Raw genomic sequence first — 18,594 nt, 5'->3', positions numbered from 1 at the left:
CTCTAATTACAAAACAGCACATATTAATTATTAGCAATACACAAATAATTTCAATAGTTAATCACTACAAAATAATTATAGTAATTCGGGCACCCTTTTGTAATAATAATAATAATAATAATATTTTCTTTTTGCAAAATAATAAAGTTACTTTTTTCCTAACAAGAGTGGTACCTTAGTTGCATAATGCCATAATAGATATGCAACCTCCATGCTCCATAGATTCAATTCAAAAGTTTCTTTCAACTTTAGTTTCAAATTGGGCTTATTAAAATTATCTTAAATAATAGAGTTGGTTTCAGTTATACTCGTGAACTTTTAAAATTTTAATTTTATAACAATTTTTCTGAATTTGTTTCAAAACAACTGTTTTTTTTTTTTTTTTGGTCAAACTTATAGACGTAAAAGTAAGTATTTGTTTTAAGTAAATTAATCTAGAGACAAATATACAATAAGAAAGAGACATGGTACATCTGTGAACCATAATTATTGTCGTCTTTCCTCCTTTTAACTACCCCACACGCCTAATTTTCTTTTCCTTTCCGTTTATAATTTTTTTTTGTTAACCCCAAACCCTCAAATTTACTTCCATCCATACTTTAGTGGCAGAAATCTTCAAGGGCAGTTTTGAAAAAAACTTAAGGATTGAAATGAAAATTTACAAAGTTTAGGTATAAGTGAAATCAAACTCATAGTTTATAAGTTAAAGTGAACTAAACTCAATCATAATTGACATGACTTTCAAGATCAAAGTTGAGAAGTATTTTTAAAATTTAATCCATTTAATTAAAATTGGGTAGAAATGGCGAGTTATTTGTAAATGGAATCAACAAACTTTGGAGGTCCGACATTTTAAATATATGAGTTTCGATTGAATTTTAAGATATTGTTTTGACAAAAAGAAAGAATAAGTATGTGAATAATATAACATTGTAGAGATTTGAATACATGAGTTTCTTAATTGATACGATGCTAAATGACCAATTGAGCGAAATAATTGAAGGAGGTGGTGTGAGAATAACGTGCATGAGTGGCGTAAAATTGGTATCACATTTCTGGACATGGGAAAAACAGCAAAAAGTAGTGTGATGTTGCAGTGGGAAGCTGAGAATAGTTTTGTAACAAAAGAAAAGGTGCAGTGGGGATGAAAAAGTTGGAAACTGTTAGTAGTTGAGTTGCAATAAATGCGAAAGCAAAAGGGGGTTTAATGAAGGAGAGATATAAATAGATGTGCGGATGTGGCTAGAGCTTTTCATCCATTGGATTATTAGTTTGTTCATTGCCCTCTACCAAGATGGCAAGTGGCTTCAAGCGAGTGGCTTTGTTATCTTTGTTGTGTTTTCATGTTATTGTCTACTCCAACAATGTGGTTGCCAAGGAAGATGGAAAGGAAGAAAAGTTTCTCTTCTTTGGGAAGAGTGGTGGACTAGGGGGTGGATTTGGTGGTGGAGGAGGTGGTGGATTTGGTGGAGGAGGTGGTTTTGGAGGAGGTGGTGGTGCCGGTGGCGGTGGAGGTTTTGGAGGTGGAAGTGGTGGAGGATTTGGAGGGGGACATGGAATTGGTGGTGGCATAGGAGGTGGAGGTGGAGCTGGTGGTGGATTTGGTAAAGGTGGCGGAATTGGTGGTGGATTTGGTAAGGGTGGCGGAATTGGTGGTGGAGTCGGAGGAGGCGCTGGCGGTGGCGGTGGACTAGGTGGTGGCATTGGAAAAGGTGGAGGCCTAGGAGGTGGTGCTGGAGGTGGGTTTGGTAAAGGTGGTGGTGCTGGTGGAGGGTTTGGAAAGGGTGGCGGACTCGGTGGTGGCATTGGAAAAGGTGGAGGCTTAGGTGGCGGAGTTGGAGGTGGTGCTGGTGGAGGGTTTGGTAAAGGTGGAGGCCTAGGTGGTGGAGTAGGAGGTGGTGCTGGTGGAGGGTTTGGAAAAGGTGGCGGACTTGGTGGTGGCATTGGGAAAGGTGGAGGCCTAGGCGGTGGTGTTGGTGGAGGGTATGGTAAAGGTGGCGGACTTGGTGGCGGCATTGGAAAAGGAGGAGGCTTAGGTGGTGGTGCTGGTGGAGGGTTTGGCAAAGGTGGCGGGCTTGGTGGCGGCATTGGAAAAGGTGGAGGCTTAGGTGGTGGAGTAGGAGGTGGTGCTGGTGGAGGGTTTGGTAAGGGCGGCGGACTTGGCGGTGGCATTGGAAAGGGTGGAGGCTTAGGTGGTGGTGCTGGTGGAGGATTCGGTAAGGGTGGAGGGCTTGGTGGTGGTGCTGGAGGAGGGTTTGGTAAAGGCGGTGGAATTGGCAAAGGTGGAGGACTTGGTGGTGGTGCTGGAGGAGGATTTGGTAAGGGTGGTGGAGCTGGAGGAGGGTTCGGTAAAGGCGGCGGATTTGGTGGTGGAGCAGGAGGTGGTGCTGGTGGCGGCTTTGGAAAAGGTGGAGGTGGAGGTGGAGGCTTCGGTGGTGGCTTTGGAAAAGGTTTTGGAGGAGGAATAGGTGGTGGCTCAGGTGGTGGATTTGGAGGCGGGTTCGGTGGTGGTGGCGGTGCCGGAGGGGGCTTTGGTGGTGGCGGCGGCTTTGGTGGAGGTGGTGGCGGCGGAATTGGACACCACTAAGCTTTACTTTGAATTAATATTGCGTTACTTATATTAAAAATATGCACTATATATTATTACCACATGAAATTGTTTGCATGCATTAGATTACTTAAACATTTGTCAACCTTCCATTCGACACATGAATATTGTTTATGTTATTCTAGTCCTTTTCTCATATTGAACTTCAATTTCAAATTATCTCAATCCACGTAGACATTGAATGTTATAAGAAATACATTAAAAACCAATTTAATTTCAGAGCTACAGAAACAAACATGAAAATTCTACAACATTTTTAAAAATTATGTAACTATATCTATATAGAATGTTAGATTAGTGCAATAAAATGACCTAACAAAATGAGAGAATTGCTTGTTTGTAATCTTTCACAAAGAATATTGAAGCATTGTAATAAATATTTACACTACTCAAGTGATGAAGCAGACCAAAACCCACTTAGATATAAATATTAGATTCGTGAATTTTCAGATAAAAAGTTCATAAAATCGTATTTGAATTCATAAAGACAATTATGAAAGAGGTTTATAATTTATAACTTGATCTCATGATTACGTTTTAAAAGACTAATACATCGAAATATGCCACTTTAAGAAAACCTGTGTAAATTATTATTATTATTTTTTTTCTTTTGAAGAGGTAAGAAAATCAAAACCACAAAATGCAGATTTTATATCAATTAAACTGGGACCATATTGCTCCATGATTAATTTGACGTTGACGTTCGAGTCTAGGTCATTAAGATGCGAACAAAAAATTAATGACTTGACAACTTCAGAAGGGATTCACAACCTTGATGCTCAAGTTACAAGATTATATAACGAACAAATATAAAATACATTTCGTTTAGTTCAACAATCGTGAAGTTAGAAGATCTAACCTTTGACTTTTGAATATAGTAATTGGCCAGGCTTGAGCCAAAATCAAAGCGGCAATGTGTTATACATTGTATTTTGCTCATGACAGTATGATCTTATGGTTAGAGTTCAAGTAGACTACGTCTCAATGTGCTTCGCAATTTAAATATCAAAGGTCATGATGAAATGACAGATAAATAGAGATGTCTTAATTACAACCATAAATATCTTTGAGCATGTGGACTTAATGCAACAAAACCCAACCTAAAAAAGATGAAATATTTGATAGGATAGCGACAGCAAAAACCTAAATACCCATATCCGTAGCAATTTAATTCTTCTTTTTTTTTTAAAAAAAAAAAAAAAAAAAAAAACCCAATATAGCCTAAAGATTTGAAAAATCAAACTACAAAAAAAGTTACTAGTGCCTACTCTTACATTTGATTTGAGGCACCAATCTGCATATAAAAAACAATATTAGTTCCCTATGATCAGCTTCTTAACAAAGTTGCATCCCAACTAGATAGATAAATCTACATGAAGTCTAATGAAGAAAAGAGAGAGCTCCAAAGATATAATAATAACCTTGCACCAAACTTGTAATCTGGCTGAAAAACATGCAAAAAGAAGATTATTACCAGAACTTTAACTACTAAAAATGTTTATCATTTAAGGCAATCTGACCACTAGCACATTACTGTTATGTACGCATCTCCATATGAACTTTATGGATTGGCCAACTCCCATTATGTACTATATTTCTAAATACTATTGTAAGGTAAACAAAACAATGATGAAGAACGATGATCTCTTGTATTAAAGTAACTAATTCAACTGTGAATGAGAGATCATCTACAGCAAAGATTAGACATGAGATTATCGAGAGCTCCCGCTGAAAGAAATAAACGGGTAATAGATATGGAAGTAATGTTTAAAGATGACCATATCTTCACCCGTAAATCTTTCATGTCCATAACCCAGATCCTTGGACCTGTTGAGCATATAAAGAAAATCTATCAGAAACACAGGGAGGGGCAGGTTAAAAGGCTTTCAAGTGGGGGAGGTTATACTCTCCCAGGCTTTGATTTCAGCAAATTATCCATATGGTGCTTGAGAAATGACTTGTTTCACCATATAGCATGCTTCAGATTTCGAGCCAAATGATTAAAAAAATATCGAGGCTTGCCTAAAATGAGCCATTAACAAATACCTTCAGTAATGAAATTTGCTAATAAGTGGAGCTTTCATGTGAAACGACCTCAGCGACCAGTTAATCACCACATTCAGTATTCAAATGTAGTCATTTAGGAAACCTCTTCCGGTAGAGATCATGGGGAATGTACTCAATGCTAATCTCTTGTCCATCATAAATCCTACCATGTAAAGAATGTGCAGCCATACACGCGGCTTCCATTCTACCAAACTCAACAAAGACACTCCCCAACACAAATAAACTCTCCACATTATTACCAGGATCCTTCTTTTCGCTTTTCTCAAATGCACCCGAACCTGTTCTCACCATGGGGTCCAATCCATTTAGAGCTTTCTTCTCATTATCAGCCACCACCATAGATGAATCATCTGGACACACCAATTTCTTATCCGAGCCAGTTTCATCAGTTTCAATTATTTCAGCTTTTGCATTCTGAAGTTCAATTTCTGGGCTGCGTCGCTGTTCAGAGATTTCTTGAGGGATTCTTTCTGAAGCATTCTCACAACCTACTTCAAAACATGAAGCATTATCGTTACCCATTTGACAGAATTTGCCCTCCACACCTTCGTCTTGATGTCTATTACCCTGCTTCTGATTGGTATCATTGGGGCAATTATCAAGGTTAGGGTTGTTATCTTCAAGATCATTACTATTTCTTGAAATCACCATTGTGCTGTTTTCCTGAATCTCATGTTTGACCTCCACGTCAGTGACATCACTAATTTTCTTGTATTCTTCTTCAGCACTGATACATCCATTGCATGGCTTTACAAAATTCAAGGATTTAACTGTCCCAAACCTACAAAATTGCATGGATTATTTTACAAACAATCACAGTAACGAAAAGGTAACACTATTAGTAACATTATTAGTAACTCTCAGGACCTAGCACATTCAAACCGAATATCTTCAAGAACTTCGTCAATGTCCGACTCAGAGAGTACTGGGAGGACATCTGCATTAAACTGGTCCGAAAAGAAAATGCCTAATCAGAATGATTGCAAATGACACTATATAATAATATTCTCACTTCGACCATTAAACCGAATGCGTGCCCCTACGTTTTCATTTTCTGGGATATGAGTGGTTTCAGCAGCAATCACAAAAAAAATATTAACGTACCACATTATTAACTTTTAACACTACTGATGACTGTTGAAGAAGAGGTTTTACATGCTCTGGGATCCCATAACATGGTTGACATCCATGATGTTCCTAACAGATGAAAGAAAAATAAGCAAGGGCCAAATCACCATGTGAAATAAAAATAAAATTTTCGAGATGCTTCAATCTGATCAAGAATTGTCACAAAAAATTAGAAAAATAAAGAGATCATTCGTACCGTTGATGCAAAACGAACTGCCGGAAACACTTTTAGTATTTCCCCTCCAATCTTCATACCATTCAGACCAGCACAAGCTTTGGACACAACTGATTCGTCGACGTACTGATAAGTAAATTAAGTACAATTGTGATCAGGGAAAAGAGAATTGATCAAATAAATGGCATATAATACAAAAAATAAAAGATGGGAAAACGATTTTTATATATATATGTATATATATCTTTTTGCACAATTTTCATAAATGGAATGAAAAGGGACCAAAACCAAAGTAAACAGGTGGGAAAATGATATTGAAGCCCCAAAGCTTTATTTATTCGCACTTCTTTATTTTTGGTTGGGAAAATGTTAAGCCTCAATCAAATTCCAGATAATACGGGCCAACATTTCCACATGCATAAAATAATTGCTTTTACCAGTAAAAGAAATTAATAACTTAATAAATACCATACTTATTAGCGAACAAACAAAAAGTCTTGATTTAATGATCAAAGGTTGACATGGCCAACGGCTACAGTAGCAACAAATACAAAACATGAACATCATGGATATCATAAACACAGATGTTGGCATGTTGCTGCCTAGAAGGAACAAAGGAATGTGAAGTTTCATCGTGCATTCATGCTGAATATTGCAGGAACAGTTTCTCCTAGTTAAATAGCAGAGAAAGGTCATTGGCGAATATATAATTACCTAACATACACCAACGAGAGTTCTAGTGCATGTTGATACAAAAAAGGGCGCAAGTACATAAAGGTGTGTACACACTAAAAAGACCATCCAATATGTCTGGAATGGAACATAGTTGCTTATAGTGGCAAACGGTGTCCCATCCATCAGAACCAAAGGCATGTATTCGTATGTAAACTTTTAGTTAACCTTGTTGATATTAAATTGAAAATTGAAAATTGTTCTTTTAAGAATTTCAAATTTGAAAGCCAGATGTGGTTATGTGAACAAGATATCCTAAAGTCAAGAATCTATTCTACAATATTCCACCAGAAAGTGAACTGACCCTATTAGAAAACGCATGTTTAGTTAATGCAACAATTGGAGTCTCACTTATGGCGATTATAAGCAAGTTCACAGACAAATAGCACACTTCATTAGTTCATTGCATTTTACCTTCTGGTTTGCAATGGTCTGATGATTCCTAGAGAAAATAGCAATCTATGTGCATTGGTTAGAAACCAAAAGATTTAAAAGCGCCCATTAATCAGTAAAACTTTGCACGTTGAATCTTTCACTGTAATAAGAAGCAACCCATATTTGCCCCACTTGAGGAGAATGACAGAACACTACTAACTGAAGTCACCAACTCCCGGACTAAGACTGTGATCAAGAAGCATCAAGGAAATATCACTAAATCAAGTCATAAGGGATCACATACACTACCAAAAAAGTAATGCAAGGATATTATTTATCCTGCATGTGCTATCTACTCAAACTTCCTTTAAGCATAGCATATAATGAAAAACTGATAACATGTCCCTAGGTCTACAACTTGGTAGGGTTCATGAAAGTAACAAGCATATTAAAGAATCGTCTTATAAAACGAATCACTTAAAACGTCATGAAGTGGCACAGACAATCCTTTTACATTTTTTAGCTTTTATTCTATAACATAAAACTACAAATACAAGGTGGTTTGAACTCTTTCATGAACAAATTAAATTATAATCATGTTGACACATATCATTAATACATTGTAAAGAACGATAAAAGAAAAGAAAGGAATATCAAGTTCAAAGCATTTATGAAATAAAGAGACAACACAGAGGACTTAAAAATTTAATGTACAAAAACAAAATACTAGAGGATACCATAGGCTTCCATCCAAAGTAGTATTTAAAAAATTATATGGAGTATCATTTTCCAACTGGAAGTGTTTATGTTAATGGAATCAACACAATAATATAGATCCTTACCGAATCATTACAAATAATGAAATAGCACTTGAGCCAAGTAAAGCACATAAGACATGAAAACTCACCTCCAAAAAGGCACAAGGTTCATTAAGATCATCGTTCATCTCAAAGTGATAGGCCTTCAAACGTCCAAATGCAGTAACAATATCCCTAAGCTGGAAAACAACAAAGAAACAATCCCCGAATGTATAGTTTCAAAGTGAAAACTGTTGTGAAAGGTAAAGATCGTATGCAAGGTATGATTTCCTCAAACTAAAATTACAAGGTTTAGAAAATATTTCCTCAAATTACCATTTTGGGTGATATTCTATTTGAGATCCCAGCAACAATAATCTGCAACAAGATGCAACATAGGTTAAGCATACATGACTATAAAATAAGGTTACTAAGAGTAGTAATAACCCAAAAAACTCATTCAAGTATAGAGCTTAAAAGGACACAGGTAACTTTAGTTTGTCAAATATGGTGATTCCACCTACATAGGCACCTCCAGAGCTCTTGTGTTGATGTGTGGTGCATAACATATAAAAACAACCTCCTTTTCCCTCGTCAGAAAAGTTTGTATATTAAATAACCAGAGAGTACCATTCAGACTATAGACAACGAAATAGAAAATATTTAAATGATGCTAAAACATCAGAATCCTAATAGCTATATTGAAAATGGGAATATGCTATTGAAATTTTGAAAATATTACTATCAAATTTTTTAAACTGTATCTCTGAGAGATCCTTGAAGCCTCAGCAATTAGGATATGATTTTGGAAAGAGTTCGAAATAAAATTTCAAAATGGAATAAATACTTCTCTTCGTACATGGTCCCTATGAAGGTGGAAGAAAGAGGAAATCCCATTCAGAAACTTCATTTGGGAGAACTCGAGTAGGAACTATGAATGTACAGTCACTTTGGGAAAAGATTTCTTTAAGGGGTTATAGGTATTTGTAATACTTGGAATTATCAGCAAAGGGATTTGGAAAATGGTTTAAAGAAAAATGTGCTCAAGTACTGATGTAATTGATGATAAGTTGATAACTGATCACTCTATTTTCCTTGAAGGTCCAAAGGATCCCATTAAGGTAATGGGAAGGCCCCACCGTGGTAAGCAATCTCCTTAGTTGGGTTGTATGTTTGGTGCAGCTAGGGATTAGAATCCTCCACAATTACTAGAGAAAAGAAAGCTAATTTACACTGTAAACAAATTGACTAATAATCAACTAACAGCGTACTAGTGGTATTGGAAGAAAATTTGCCAAGAAAAAGGCCATAACTTTCTGTGGTCAGTGTTCTTCAAAGCTAAAGGCATTGATAAAGCGCAATAATCTTCTTGGGCTTAAGCATAAGGCGCAAAAAAAGCACAGCTTTTCTTTTTTGTGAGGCGCACTATATATAAAAGATATATAGTAACACATAAAGAGAAAGCATAGCTAAAGTAGAAATATGAGAAAAAAAAGACCCAGGGCTGAAGTGTGCTAGTATGGAGAAAGTGCGTAAACAATCTAGAATTTTGAAAATGTTGGGCTGGATAATTAATTTTAGTCAGCTTAAACTGCCCCTTAAACGGGCTACCGATAGTGGGTCTTGTTTCATTATTTTTTTTAAAAAAATTTGCATATGGAGTGTCCTTGGCGTGACCTAGATGTGTCTTGGCATGTCCCGACGTGTTAGAAAATAAAAAAAATAATAATAAAATAATGGACACGCCAGCTGGTGTATCAGACATTGAAGGTGTGTCAGAGCGTGTTGGTGCCCAACACTTGTCCAACACCGACACTTTGCCAGTTTAGAAGTGTCAGTGCTTCTTAGACCTCGCCTTTTCAAGGCAAGGTGCCAAACCTATGCCTTGAGCCTACACGCACCCCCAAGAGGGCTCATGGGAGTTATGAACAAGAACAACACAGCAGACAACATCCAAACAAAGAACTCATTTGGCTCAGCTCATCACATCTCAATCCAAGGTAATCTTAAACGTTTATAAAGAAGAGTGAAGGTTTAAACCATTTGTTTATTTGCGGCCCTTTTGCATGGAATCTTAGTCCCAAAGGATGACTTCAGTATTTTCCTTGTTCAGCCAGCAATCTTCAGTGATTTTCTTGTTCAAATTTTACATGATCATTTTATGAAGAGAACCAGAGTTTTACGGTCCAAAAAAAGGTGAGGTAATTTTATCCCAGAAAAGGTGAAAGGTAATAAAAAGTTGCATAAGAGGGGGTAGATAGAGATGTTTCTTAGCTCATTACCTCTTTGTTCTCTTCTCAACCCCCACCCCCCGCAACAACAAAAATATAATAATAAAATAATAACTAGACTTCACTCCCCATCATAAGCAAAAAGTAACATTCCGCTCCTTGTGCCAAAAATTAAAATACATACATACCTTATTTGGTGAGTCCTCGACAACATCACTGATTTTATTTACTACCTGCACCGACTTGTCCAGGTCACCAGTCTGCATGAAAATAGCAACTGTCTGAAAACCTGCTACATGATAGTAACCACAATAGACCTCAGAAACTGAAATGACAAGGATGAAGATCAGATTCTATATACACTATAGAAAATTTAAACAAAATTTAGAACCCGAGCTAATAAATTGTAGGGAGAAAAGGAAAAAGAAAAAGAGGTTTGACAAGGGGCAAAAAGGTACGGAGTGATACCCTCAACTCAAACCCAGTTATTGAATCCCTTAACTTAAAATGTAGGCATGCAAGACAATAATATGGATAAGTACATCCATTATCACATAAAGATATTGAACGAAATTGAGCGAATCAAACGATCCATAGTTGGCCAACTTTGTCAAATGGCTACATAACATGATATCATTTATCACTCTCATGATCAGCCCTTGAGCTATATGTTTCTGGTTTAATATGGTATCAATAGCAAGAGATTTTCTTCCAGTTTACCTGTCCTAATTAAGTTCTTATTAGCCAGAGCCTAGAGAAGCCAGACTATCCACCACTTTTAAGTTTAACCATACATATTTATATAAGCTAGTGCACTTGTTTGCATTCAATAATGTCAAGGGATTTTCTAAATAAATCGTGAAGGACATTCACTACAACACATCCTCACTCGTAATCATTTAAGACTCTCCTCAACTAATAAGTCCTCCAATTGTGTTGACTGCATGCCCAAGCATAACCTTTCTTGTAGGAACATCCACAATTGATTCATGCACTTGAGTTGAGTGCATGGAACATCCACAATTGATCCATCCTCAACTGCATTCCTAAATCTTCATTCCCAAGATTCAGGGAAATTCCTCCTATACCAGCGATAGATTCCACCATTCCACAACTTGAGTCTCCTTCAATTCATAAATACATGTAATCCCATTTCCAACTAAGATTTGTAAGCCAATCTCATCCACTTGCTGATTCATCCCTTGAATGGAAGGCTTAATTAAACAAAAGGAATCCAACTTCCTTCTAACCAAGATTTGGAAAGAATATAGAGAAAGAGGGCCAGAGACCAACCAAGAATGGGTTCTTTGTCCCAGAAAAAGGTAGGCAAAATGATCTCCTCCTTCATACCATTACAATCTTTCATGGGTGCAAATACTGCCCCCATAAACTAGCATAAACATAATCAGATCTTAAAAACCACATTGCCAACTTAGGCAACCTTCTCCATACTTTCCACCACTGCATTCAATAATTGTTTTTAATGAGATCGTCCCCAAGTCACATACCTAAATATAACACAGGCCATTTTTCAACACTACAAGTCATCCTACATCCATGTTTTGCACATACTAACCTAAAATATGCATCCACACAATGGAGAACTTACTTAAATGGAGATTCTCCCAAGATTTTTTTAATCAAACATTCTCAAGAGCCTGGAAAAAAAAACTACTACAAATTACCTCCCCTATCCCAGAAAAAGAAGACGTAAGACAACTTCATCTAAATCGTGAGCTACTGGCACAATGTACTTTCAAAACAAAAGAATCAAAGACAAACAAAGGTCCCCAACAATCAGATGAGAGTCATGCAGGGTCCTGATACCTAGGAAACTATAGCTTAACAATTTTAGGTTTGCCTAACAAGTTAAAACTATACTATTCATCCAATCAATGGAATAATTAATTCAAATAATGAAAAATGTATTATAGATTGAGGGTATCAAGAGAATGGAGATGGCCAAGAATTCTGGATATTTATTCTTACTACAATTTCGATATAATCTTTTGGTCGCCGAATCTTTAGAATGGAGCCAGAGAAGTCACTTCCATCAAATGAAAGAGCTGCTGAAGCATCCTCAGGTGTAAGAAATTCGACAAGAGCTTGCCCCCTATCTTTGTGTATCTGCACAAGTGTGTTATGTACCAAAACTCCCATCAGACAATATCATAACAAAATAGCGACACACATTTAGAACATAGAATAAAGCACTTACAATACAACTAATACATGGTTGGGTTCCTTCGATGTGATTAACGCCTGAAGATGTAAGAAAACCATTCAGGCAATCAATGATTGCTTTCTCAGATGCAGAATGTGGTAAGTTTTCAATATAAAGCCTCCTCATTGGCCGAGTAGCTTGGGTCAGCTGAATCAAATCAAGAGAAACCTTTGTCTTCATTGCTATATTATTTGAAGAAACCCCTGATAAAGATTTCCCCATAGCAGAAGAAAAGAGTGTACCACCAGATTGATCATTACTAATGCCCAAGGAAACAGTAGGATTTGGTGGCTGGAAGTTGGAAGTAACCGAGCCAGAAAATAATCCAACCTTTTCCGTTGGAGGAAGATCCAACACTTCATTTTTCTTCTCTGGTGATTGAACAGGTGAAGGAGTCTTGACAGCAGATTCAGTTCTTCTCTTTCTAGGTGAATAGCCACCAAGCCCACTTGTTGACCCAGAATGTCGCCGGTATTGGCTATTGGAAGTGTTGCTAAAATCCCCTGTTCTATCACTATCAGAACGCCATCTTCCAGACTTCTTTACATGAGACTCTAATGGCAACTCCTTCTGCCTAGTTAACTTAGTTGAGTGCTTGTGCGGCCTTGGAGAAAGTGAAACAGATCTTCTATGTCTACTTTCACGATCTGGGCTTCTTTTCCGTCTTCTTTTCAATCTAGAATCTTCATAATGTGAAGTTAATGATACTTTAGCTTCCTTTCTTTCTCTATTTTCTAGGTCATGATGTTTACCATGGTCATGTCTCTTTGCATTGTACTTGTCTCTGTTCCTGTCATCATCACCATTTTGAGATTTTCTCTTACTTTCTCTTTCAAATTTCCCCCTATCATGATCTTCACGTCTATCCTTGCCAGCTGTATCTCTTGAATGCCTCTTTCCAGTTTCAGTATCAATATCAATTCTAGAACTCTGGTCAATTTTTTCCCAACCAAGATTTTCCTGGCCATATTTCTGTCTTTTATCCTTTCCATTCTTGTCATATTTAAGTTTACTCATCAGTGACAATCCAGATTCATAATTATTTCTATCACTCCTAACCACCATATTGTCCTTCAACAATGTCTCCTCTTTTTTCCTTCTTGAACTATCTTTGGCTGATTCCTCAAATGAGAGATTTTGCACATCAAGAGAAGATCCTTTACTGTGACGAACATGCCTTTCAGATGCACGATTATCAATACTGTGCTTATCTATGCTTTCCCTTCTTGAGTGGCTACCAGTGGCACCCACCTCAACAGTAGCAGCTGACCCTTTATTCTTCCTTCTAAGCATAATATCTTCAAAGCTGAGAGGCCTAGTCCGAGCAGCACTTTCATCATTAGAGTTGCTCGGGGTCTGCTTTTTACTCCTTCTACTGTATTGTTTTGAGCAACTATACGTGCTCATCGGCCCCTACTTAAACGGACGATATAATGTGATAATTAATGCTCAAACAAAGACCGCAATGACCATGTTAAAAGATCAATAACTGGTCAAGGTGGAAATCCTCAGTGCTACGCAGTCACTTGCACATTTAATACTCCTACAAAACAATAAACACGCATATTAAGAAGAAAACTAAAGATAACATCAATAAACCAAACATTGAATGAATCAAAACTTAACCATGCAAGCTAAAATGCAGACTAAATTTACTTCAAGAGAATGGTTTACATGGAGCCTCTTATCTTCCCACTTCCTAATCGCTTATTACTCAAGTTGACTACAAGAAGACATAAACCAAAGCTTGAACCACTTAAGGAAGAATTATCCCTTTTTTTTTTTTTTTTTTTGGGCCAGTTAACTAGCGTGCTGAACCCCCAAAACCTCTAATTAGCCTAAAGAAATTATAATGAATAATCTCCCATGTAACGCTACTATCCACAATTAGAGAGTCAATGAGGGCTGGGAAGGATGAAACTAACAGCAGCAACAGAAGAATAAAGAAAAACGATGAGGGAGAAGATGTAGCTGAGTAACCTTAGATAGAAGGCAGAAATGAGAGATGGAATGCGAAGCCTGGCGACGGCGATGAGGAATTGCGGCGTTGCAGTGTCTGAGGCAACCAGCAGAGAGAGAGAGAGAGAGAGAGAAGATGGGAATGGCGATGGAGGAGGAGGAGGAAGAAAAACCTAAATTGAGGGGTTCTTTTTTCTCTCTTTTTCTCTGGAATTTTAGTGTGTAGTCACTCGTGGTCGTGGAACGATCTCTCTTCCTCCCCAACTCACCCGCCGCGTGGATCGTTTAAATGCCCCTTTTTCTTTTTCTTCCCACATAATAATAAGAATAAAAGGAGAAATTTTCACATGTAACAAAAATGTCCAACTATATTTCTAATAGTAAAAAAAAAAAAAACAAAGATTGATGGACTATTATCCGCGTCCCTATGATAATTATAATTAAAATTTTACTATTTATGTAAATATTTTTTTTATTTTTCTATTTTTTAAAATCTCTAAATATATGCGTGTGGTTTTTTTCTTTTTAATATATATTCATTTTCAATTATTATTCAATGTTTTATCCAAATAATTTCATTTTTGAATCGTATTAAACCTTAAATAACCTCTTTTTTTTAAAAAAAAAATCTATTTTCATTATTATTCCCAAGAAAGTTCTAATTTGGTCAAAATTTTGAAATTTTAATTTGGTTTTTGTGATTGGGTAGAATTTTACACAAATATTTTAAAAGCTAACTTTAATCTACTAAAAACTCTACCTATTTTCTTTTGCGTTTTTATTTGAACTTCCATCCTAATCAGATTAAGTTTTTTAGGAATTCCTAATCATATTAATTAAATTAATTTAAATAGAAGAAATAATATAAGTTGTTACCGTGCAAAATATATATATATATATATATATAAACGGATTGTTTTCAAATATGGAAAAATGAGCCAACTTATTTACAGATATAACAAAAAGTCACCGTCTATCAGTGATAAACACTATCCAGGATCGTTTCGGGCACCAACTAAAAGTTGGTGGAATGGTTTGTTGGGATGATGCCCTAAACTCTCGTGTCCTGTAGTTTGTAAACACAGTTTTGAACAAACGCTTGTGATGTATAATATATGATATTTTCTTCACTTGTTGTCTTTGAACATTGGATGTTTTATGTGCTTTACCACAAACCAATAAACTAAAATCCTTAGTTGTCATTATGTAACTTAAGCATGTATGTGGAGACATACAAATGGATCATGTCTTGAGTGATAACCAAAATGGTCTGTAGTATATGGATATAGGAGGGAAACCTTATCCTGGTAACGCTACGGATGTGGCCTGCTTTGTAGAATAGTTACAAGTGTTGTGACTTGCTACAGATGATCTGATCCTGATTATTCATGTGGGGACATACGAGCGGGGTGTCCTATACAAAGAGTTTGTATAAGACCTGACCACGAAGTGTTAACGTCTCGTTATATAACGCCGTTCATGACAGAGACTTCATTTCACTAGAATGACCATAGGTAACATAATCTCAATCCTTAGTGGGTTGAGAACTTCTGCCTTTGAGGGCGGTTCTTTGATTTGCATATTTGAAAATAATATCATTTCGCTATATTTGAAAATATTTCTAATAGTGTCATTTAAAACGGTTACTTGTATAAAATACTAATTATAGGGAAAATTTATGAAAATTAACTAAATCTAACTCATTTGAAATAATTTTTAGATTTTAAAATCATGCATGCCAAGTTAAATTTAAGACCACCTGGCAAAACGTAAAATGAAAAATAAATTCATAGCTCAACAATTAGAAAGTTTGTAGAAATGGTAAAATTAACAAGCCTAGCTCAATTTAAATAGTTAATTGCACGGTTCACACATTAAAAATAAAAACACACATCTTATCTCTAATTCTTATAATAGATTTAAAAAATCACATTTGATCTCATCTATAAATTACGTTAAAGAAAAAAAAAAACAAAAAAAAGTAAAAAAACGGAATTTCACGAACCATATTCGAAATTTAGCTGCCAATTCTTTCCTCCTCGATCAGAGAATTTCAAGAACAAAAGTTCCTCTGAAGGACATTAGCTCTAGGTCATCCCTACCCTATGAGAACATGTATAATAAGAGGATTCATCCTTGAAAAAGGAGAATTCACCCTAGGGAGCGATTAGGAGAGGGGGAGATTGCTTCAAAGAGTTCTTTATTATATTTTCTAGCATTCACTTTAGTTTAATTTTAATTTAAAAAGATAAAAACAAAAAACCTACCATGAGCGATAGTAGTTTTTTTTTTTTTTTTTTGGTGGTAAAAAAAGCACGTTTTATCTCTAATTCATGTTAAAAGAGAAAAAATAAAAAAAAAACACATTTTATCTCTAATTCACGTTAAAAGAATTTTTTTTTTTTTTGGATTTAGTGTCCTAAATCCCATGGATCTTGTAGTTTGTAATTTTTAAATACAAATTATTTATATAATGAAATAAGAAGTATTTTATTTGACATTTAGATAGCATAAATTCGATCCAATAAACTAAGATCCAAAGTTGTTTAATGTAACTTGAACAGTATGTGGTATACATATAAGTGGATCATGTTCAAGTAATAACCCAAAAGGTCTGTAGTATATGGTTAAGGTTGGGTGTTTTATCCTTGTGACACTGCAGATACGACCCACTTTGTAATTGTTACATGAGTTGTAAGTGTTACAAATGATATGGTCCATATCTTTCATTTGGAGACATGTGAGTGGGGTATCTTGTATAAAGAGTTTATACAAGACTGGACTACGAAATGATTAATTTCTCCGTATAACACCGTTGCTTATAGAAACCAACTTTTCAATAGAATGGCCATAGGTGACTTGACCTTAATCTTGAGTGACTTGTGAACTCTTGTCTATGAGAGCAATTCTTTTATCTATATGAGTGAGAGTGGCCTATTCCACCGACTTAATACGCCTACCATTTTGGGGATTGGTTGAGTAGGGAGCTGGGAACACAGCTACACAGGACAAAATTCACTCCTTCTAATAGATAGGGAAAGTAGATAAGTTGCTCCTTTAATAGATGATTTCGGGCCTTGAATAATGAGGTCTCGCCTTCTCATTGGCCCGAGAGGGTTTAGTTTATAGTTGGACTGTAAACTGTTTGTTCATAGAGGAACCAGTGGTATTTAAGAAATTAGATGTAACTAAGGGAGTAAAATGATAATTTTGATCCAGTTGTAGTTACGAGCAACTGGTGAATGGTCAACTTACTGTTGATTGGTTATATTCAATGGACACATAAATATATCTACAGTGTGAAGAGTGCAATTGTTGGTCTTTAGTGGAGTGACCGACAGTTAAAGAATGTTGATTAATCCAATTAAAGAGTTTAGTTGATTAATCTCGTATCATCAGCTTCTAATCTGTATGTCCCTAAGATCTCTTTGTTAGCTCACTAAGGATAAAACAATGAATACTTGTTTTTAGAATAATTTGAATTTTTCAAATTATTTATCGGAATTTAAGTAATTAATTATATTAATAAGATTAATATAATGTATATTGATATATTATAATATATAGCTAATTATAAATATGATTTATAATTAAAACTATATAATATGTGAGAGAAAAATATTTGAATGAGGTTCAAATATTATTTGTATAAATAAGATATATATAAAAACTATGGGTTAAAATTTAATATGAATTTGATTCATATTAAAACAATAGGTTATAAAAGAGTATTGCATTATAATATGATTATAATGCATATTATATGATTTGTTAATTAGATAACCAAAAATATAATATACATTTCATATTATTATTAATTAAATAATATAATAACTTTCCGTTACATAGGAGTTAGGCTTGTAGAACGTGTGAGCTTCCTCTCCCTCACTCTTATCTTATGTTGTGCTTTTGGAAAACACACAGAATGTAAGTTTTGCCTAAGAAATACATGCCTCTCTCTCTCACTTTTTCCCTGAAAAATTTACCTTTGTCAAAATCATTTGGACCCCACACATCCAAATTTCTTGTTTCTAGAGAATAACAAGGTTACTACTTGGTGGTATCCATTTTGGAGAAAGAGTTCTAGTGATTCTATAAAAGGCATGTTCGTGATCTCGAAAGGGAATTTTATGAAGAACTGTTGTTTGTCAAGGGTAAGTTTCCTCTTCTCTGATTTCTCTGTAGTAAGCATGTTTATGCTTCTTATATGTTTATCCTATTAATTACAACATGTTTGCTTTCTTTTCAATCTCTTCACTATACATGAATTGAACTCAAATTGTACGTCGTTCACACGC

The 18,594-nt window shown here is 35.6% G+C and overlaps 2 protein-coding genes across 3 annotated transcripts; one reads left to right on the top strand and one right to left on the bottom strand.

Moving 5' to 3' along the window:
* Nucleotides 1-1,251: 1,251 nt before the first annotated feature.
* On the top strand, nucleotides 1,252-2,744 carry LOC120092532 (uncharacterized). The gene has a single exon (XM_090308228.1). It carries the CDS (start codon nucleotides 1,295-1,297, stop codon nucleotides 2,585-2,587), a length of 1,293 nt encoding a protein of 430 aa, XP_090164354.1. The 5' UTR covers nucleotides 1,252-1,294; the 3' UTR covers nucleotides 2,588-2,744.
* Nucleotides 2,745-4,088: 1,344 nt separating this feature from the next.
* On the bottom strand, nucleotides 4,089-14,641 carry LOC120092667 (RNA-binding (RRM/RBD/RNP motifs) family protein). Of its 2 annotated transcripts, XR_005486117.2 has the most exons (11): nucleotides 14,318-14,641; nucleotides 12,332-13,880; nucleotides 12,103-12,240; nucleotides 10,302-10,373; nucleotides 8,219-8,260; nucleotides 7,993-8,082; nucleotides 6,000-6,104; nucleotides 5,780-5,872; nucleotides 5,543-5,622; nucleotides 4,655-5,456; nucleotides 4,089-4,435 (listed from the first exon to the last, which is right to left on the bottom strand). XR_005486117.2 is itself a non-coding variant. In XM_039050815.2 (10 exons), exons 2-10 carry the CDS (start codon nucleotides 13,742-13,744, stop codon nucleotides 4,745-4,747), a joined length of 2,745 nt encoding a protein of 914 aa, XP_038906743.1. In that variant the 5' UTR covers nucleotides 13,745-13,880; nucleotides 14,318-14,641; the 3' UTR covers nucleotides 4,089-4,744. The 2 variants fall into 2 exon arrangements, 1 of the variants encoding a protein (XP_038906743.1); XM_039050815.2 differs by having other exon boundaries at nucleotides 4,089-5,456.
* Between the last annotated feature and the right edge of the window lie 3,953 nt (nucleotides 14,642-18,594).

The sequence above is a fragment of the Benincasa hispida genome, chromosome 12 (assembly GCF_027475165.1).
Source record: "Benincasa hispida cultivar pf3 chromosome 12, pf3_genome.v1.1, whole genome shotgun sequence".
Taxonomy (NCBI): domain Eukaryota; kingdom Viridiplantae; phylum Streptophyta; class Magnoliopsida; order Cucurbitales; family Cucurbitaceae; genus Benincasa; species Benincasa hispida.
The sequence above is the reverse complement of the archived record's forward strand: the minus strand, read 5'-3'. Positions and strand labels throughout refer to the sequence as shown.

Excerpts from the sequence above, each read along its gene's own strand:
- LOC120092532 (XM_090308228.1), top strand. The coding sequence starts at position 1,295 with ATGGCAAGTGGCTTCAAGCGAGTGGCTTTGTTATCTTTGTTGTGTTTT.
- LOC120092667 (XM_039050815.2), bottom strand. The coding sequence starts at position 13,744 with ATGAGCACGTATAGTTGCTCAAAACAATACAGTAGAAGGAGTAAAAAG. Across the intron at positions 12,241-12,331 it reads AACCATGTATTAGTTGTATT|ATACACAAAGATAGGGGGCA; the intron begins GTAAGTGCTTTA and ends ACACTTGTGCAG. Across the intron at positions 6,105-7,992 it reads AACCTTGTGCCTTTTTGGAG|TACGTCGACGAATCAGTTGT; the intron begins GTGAGTTTTCAT and ends TTTACTTATCAG.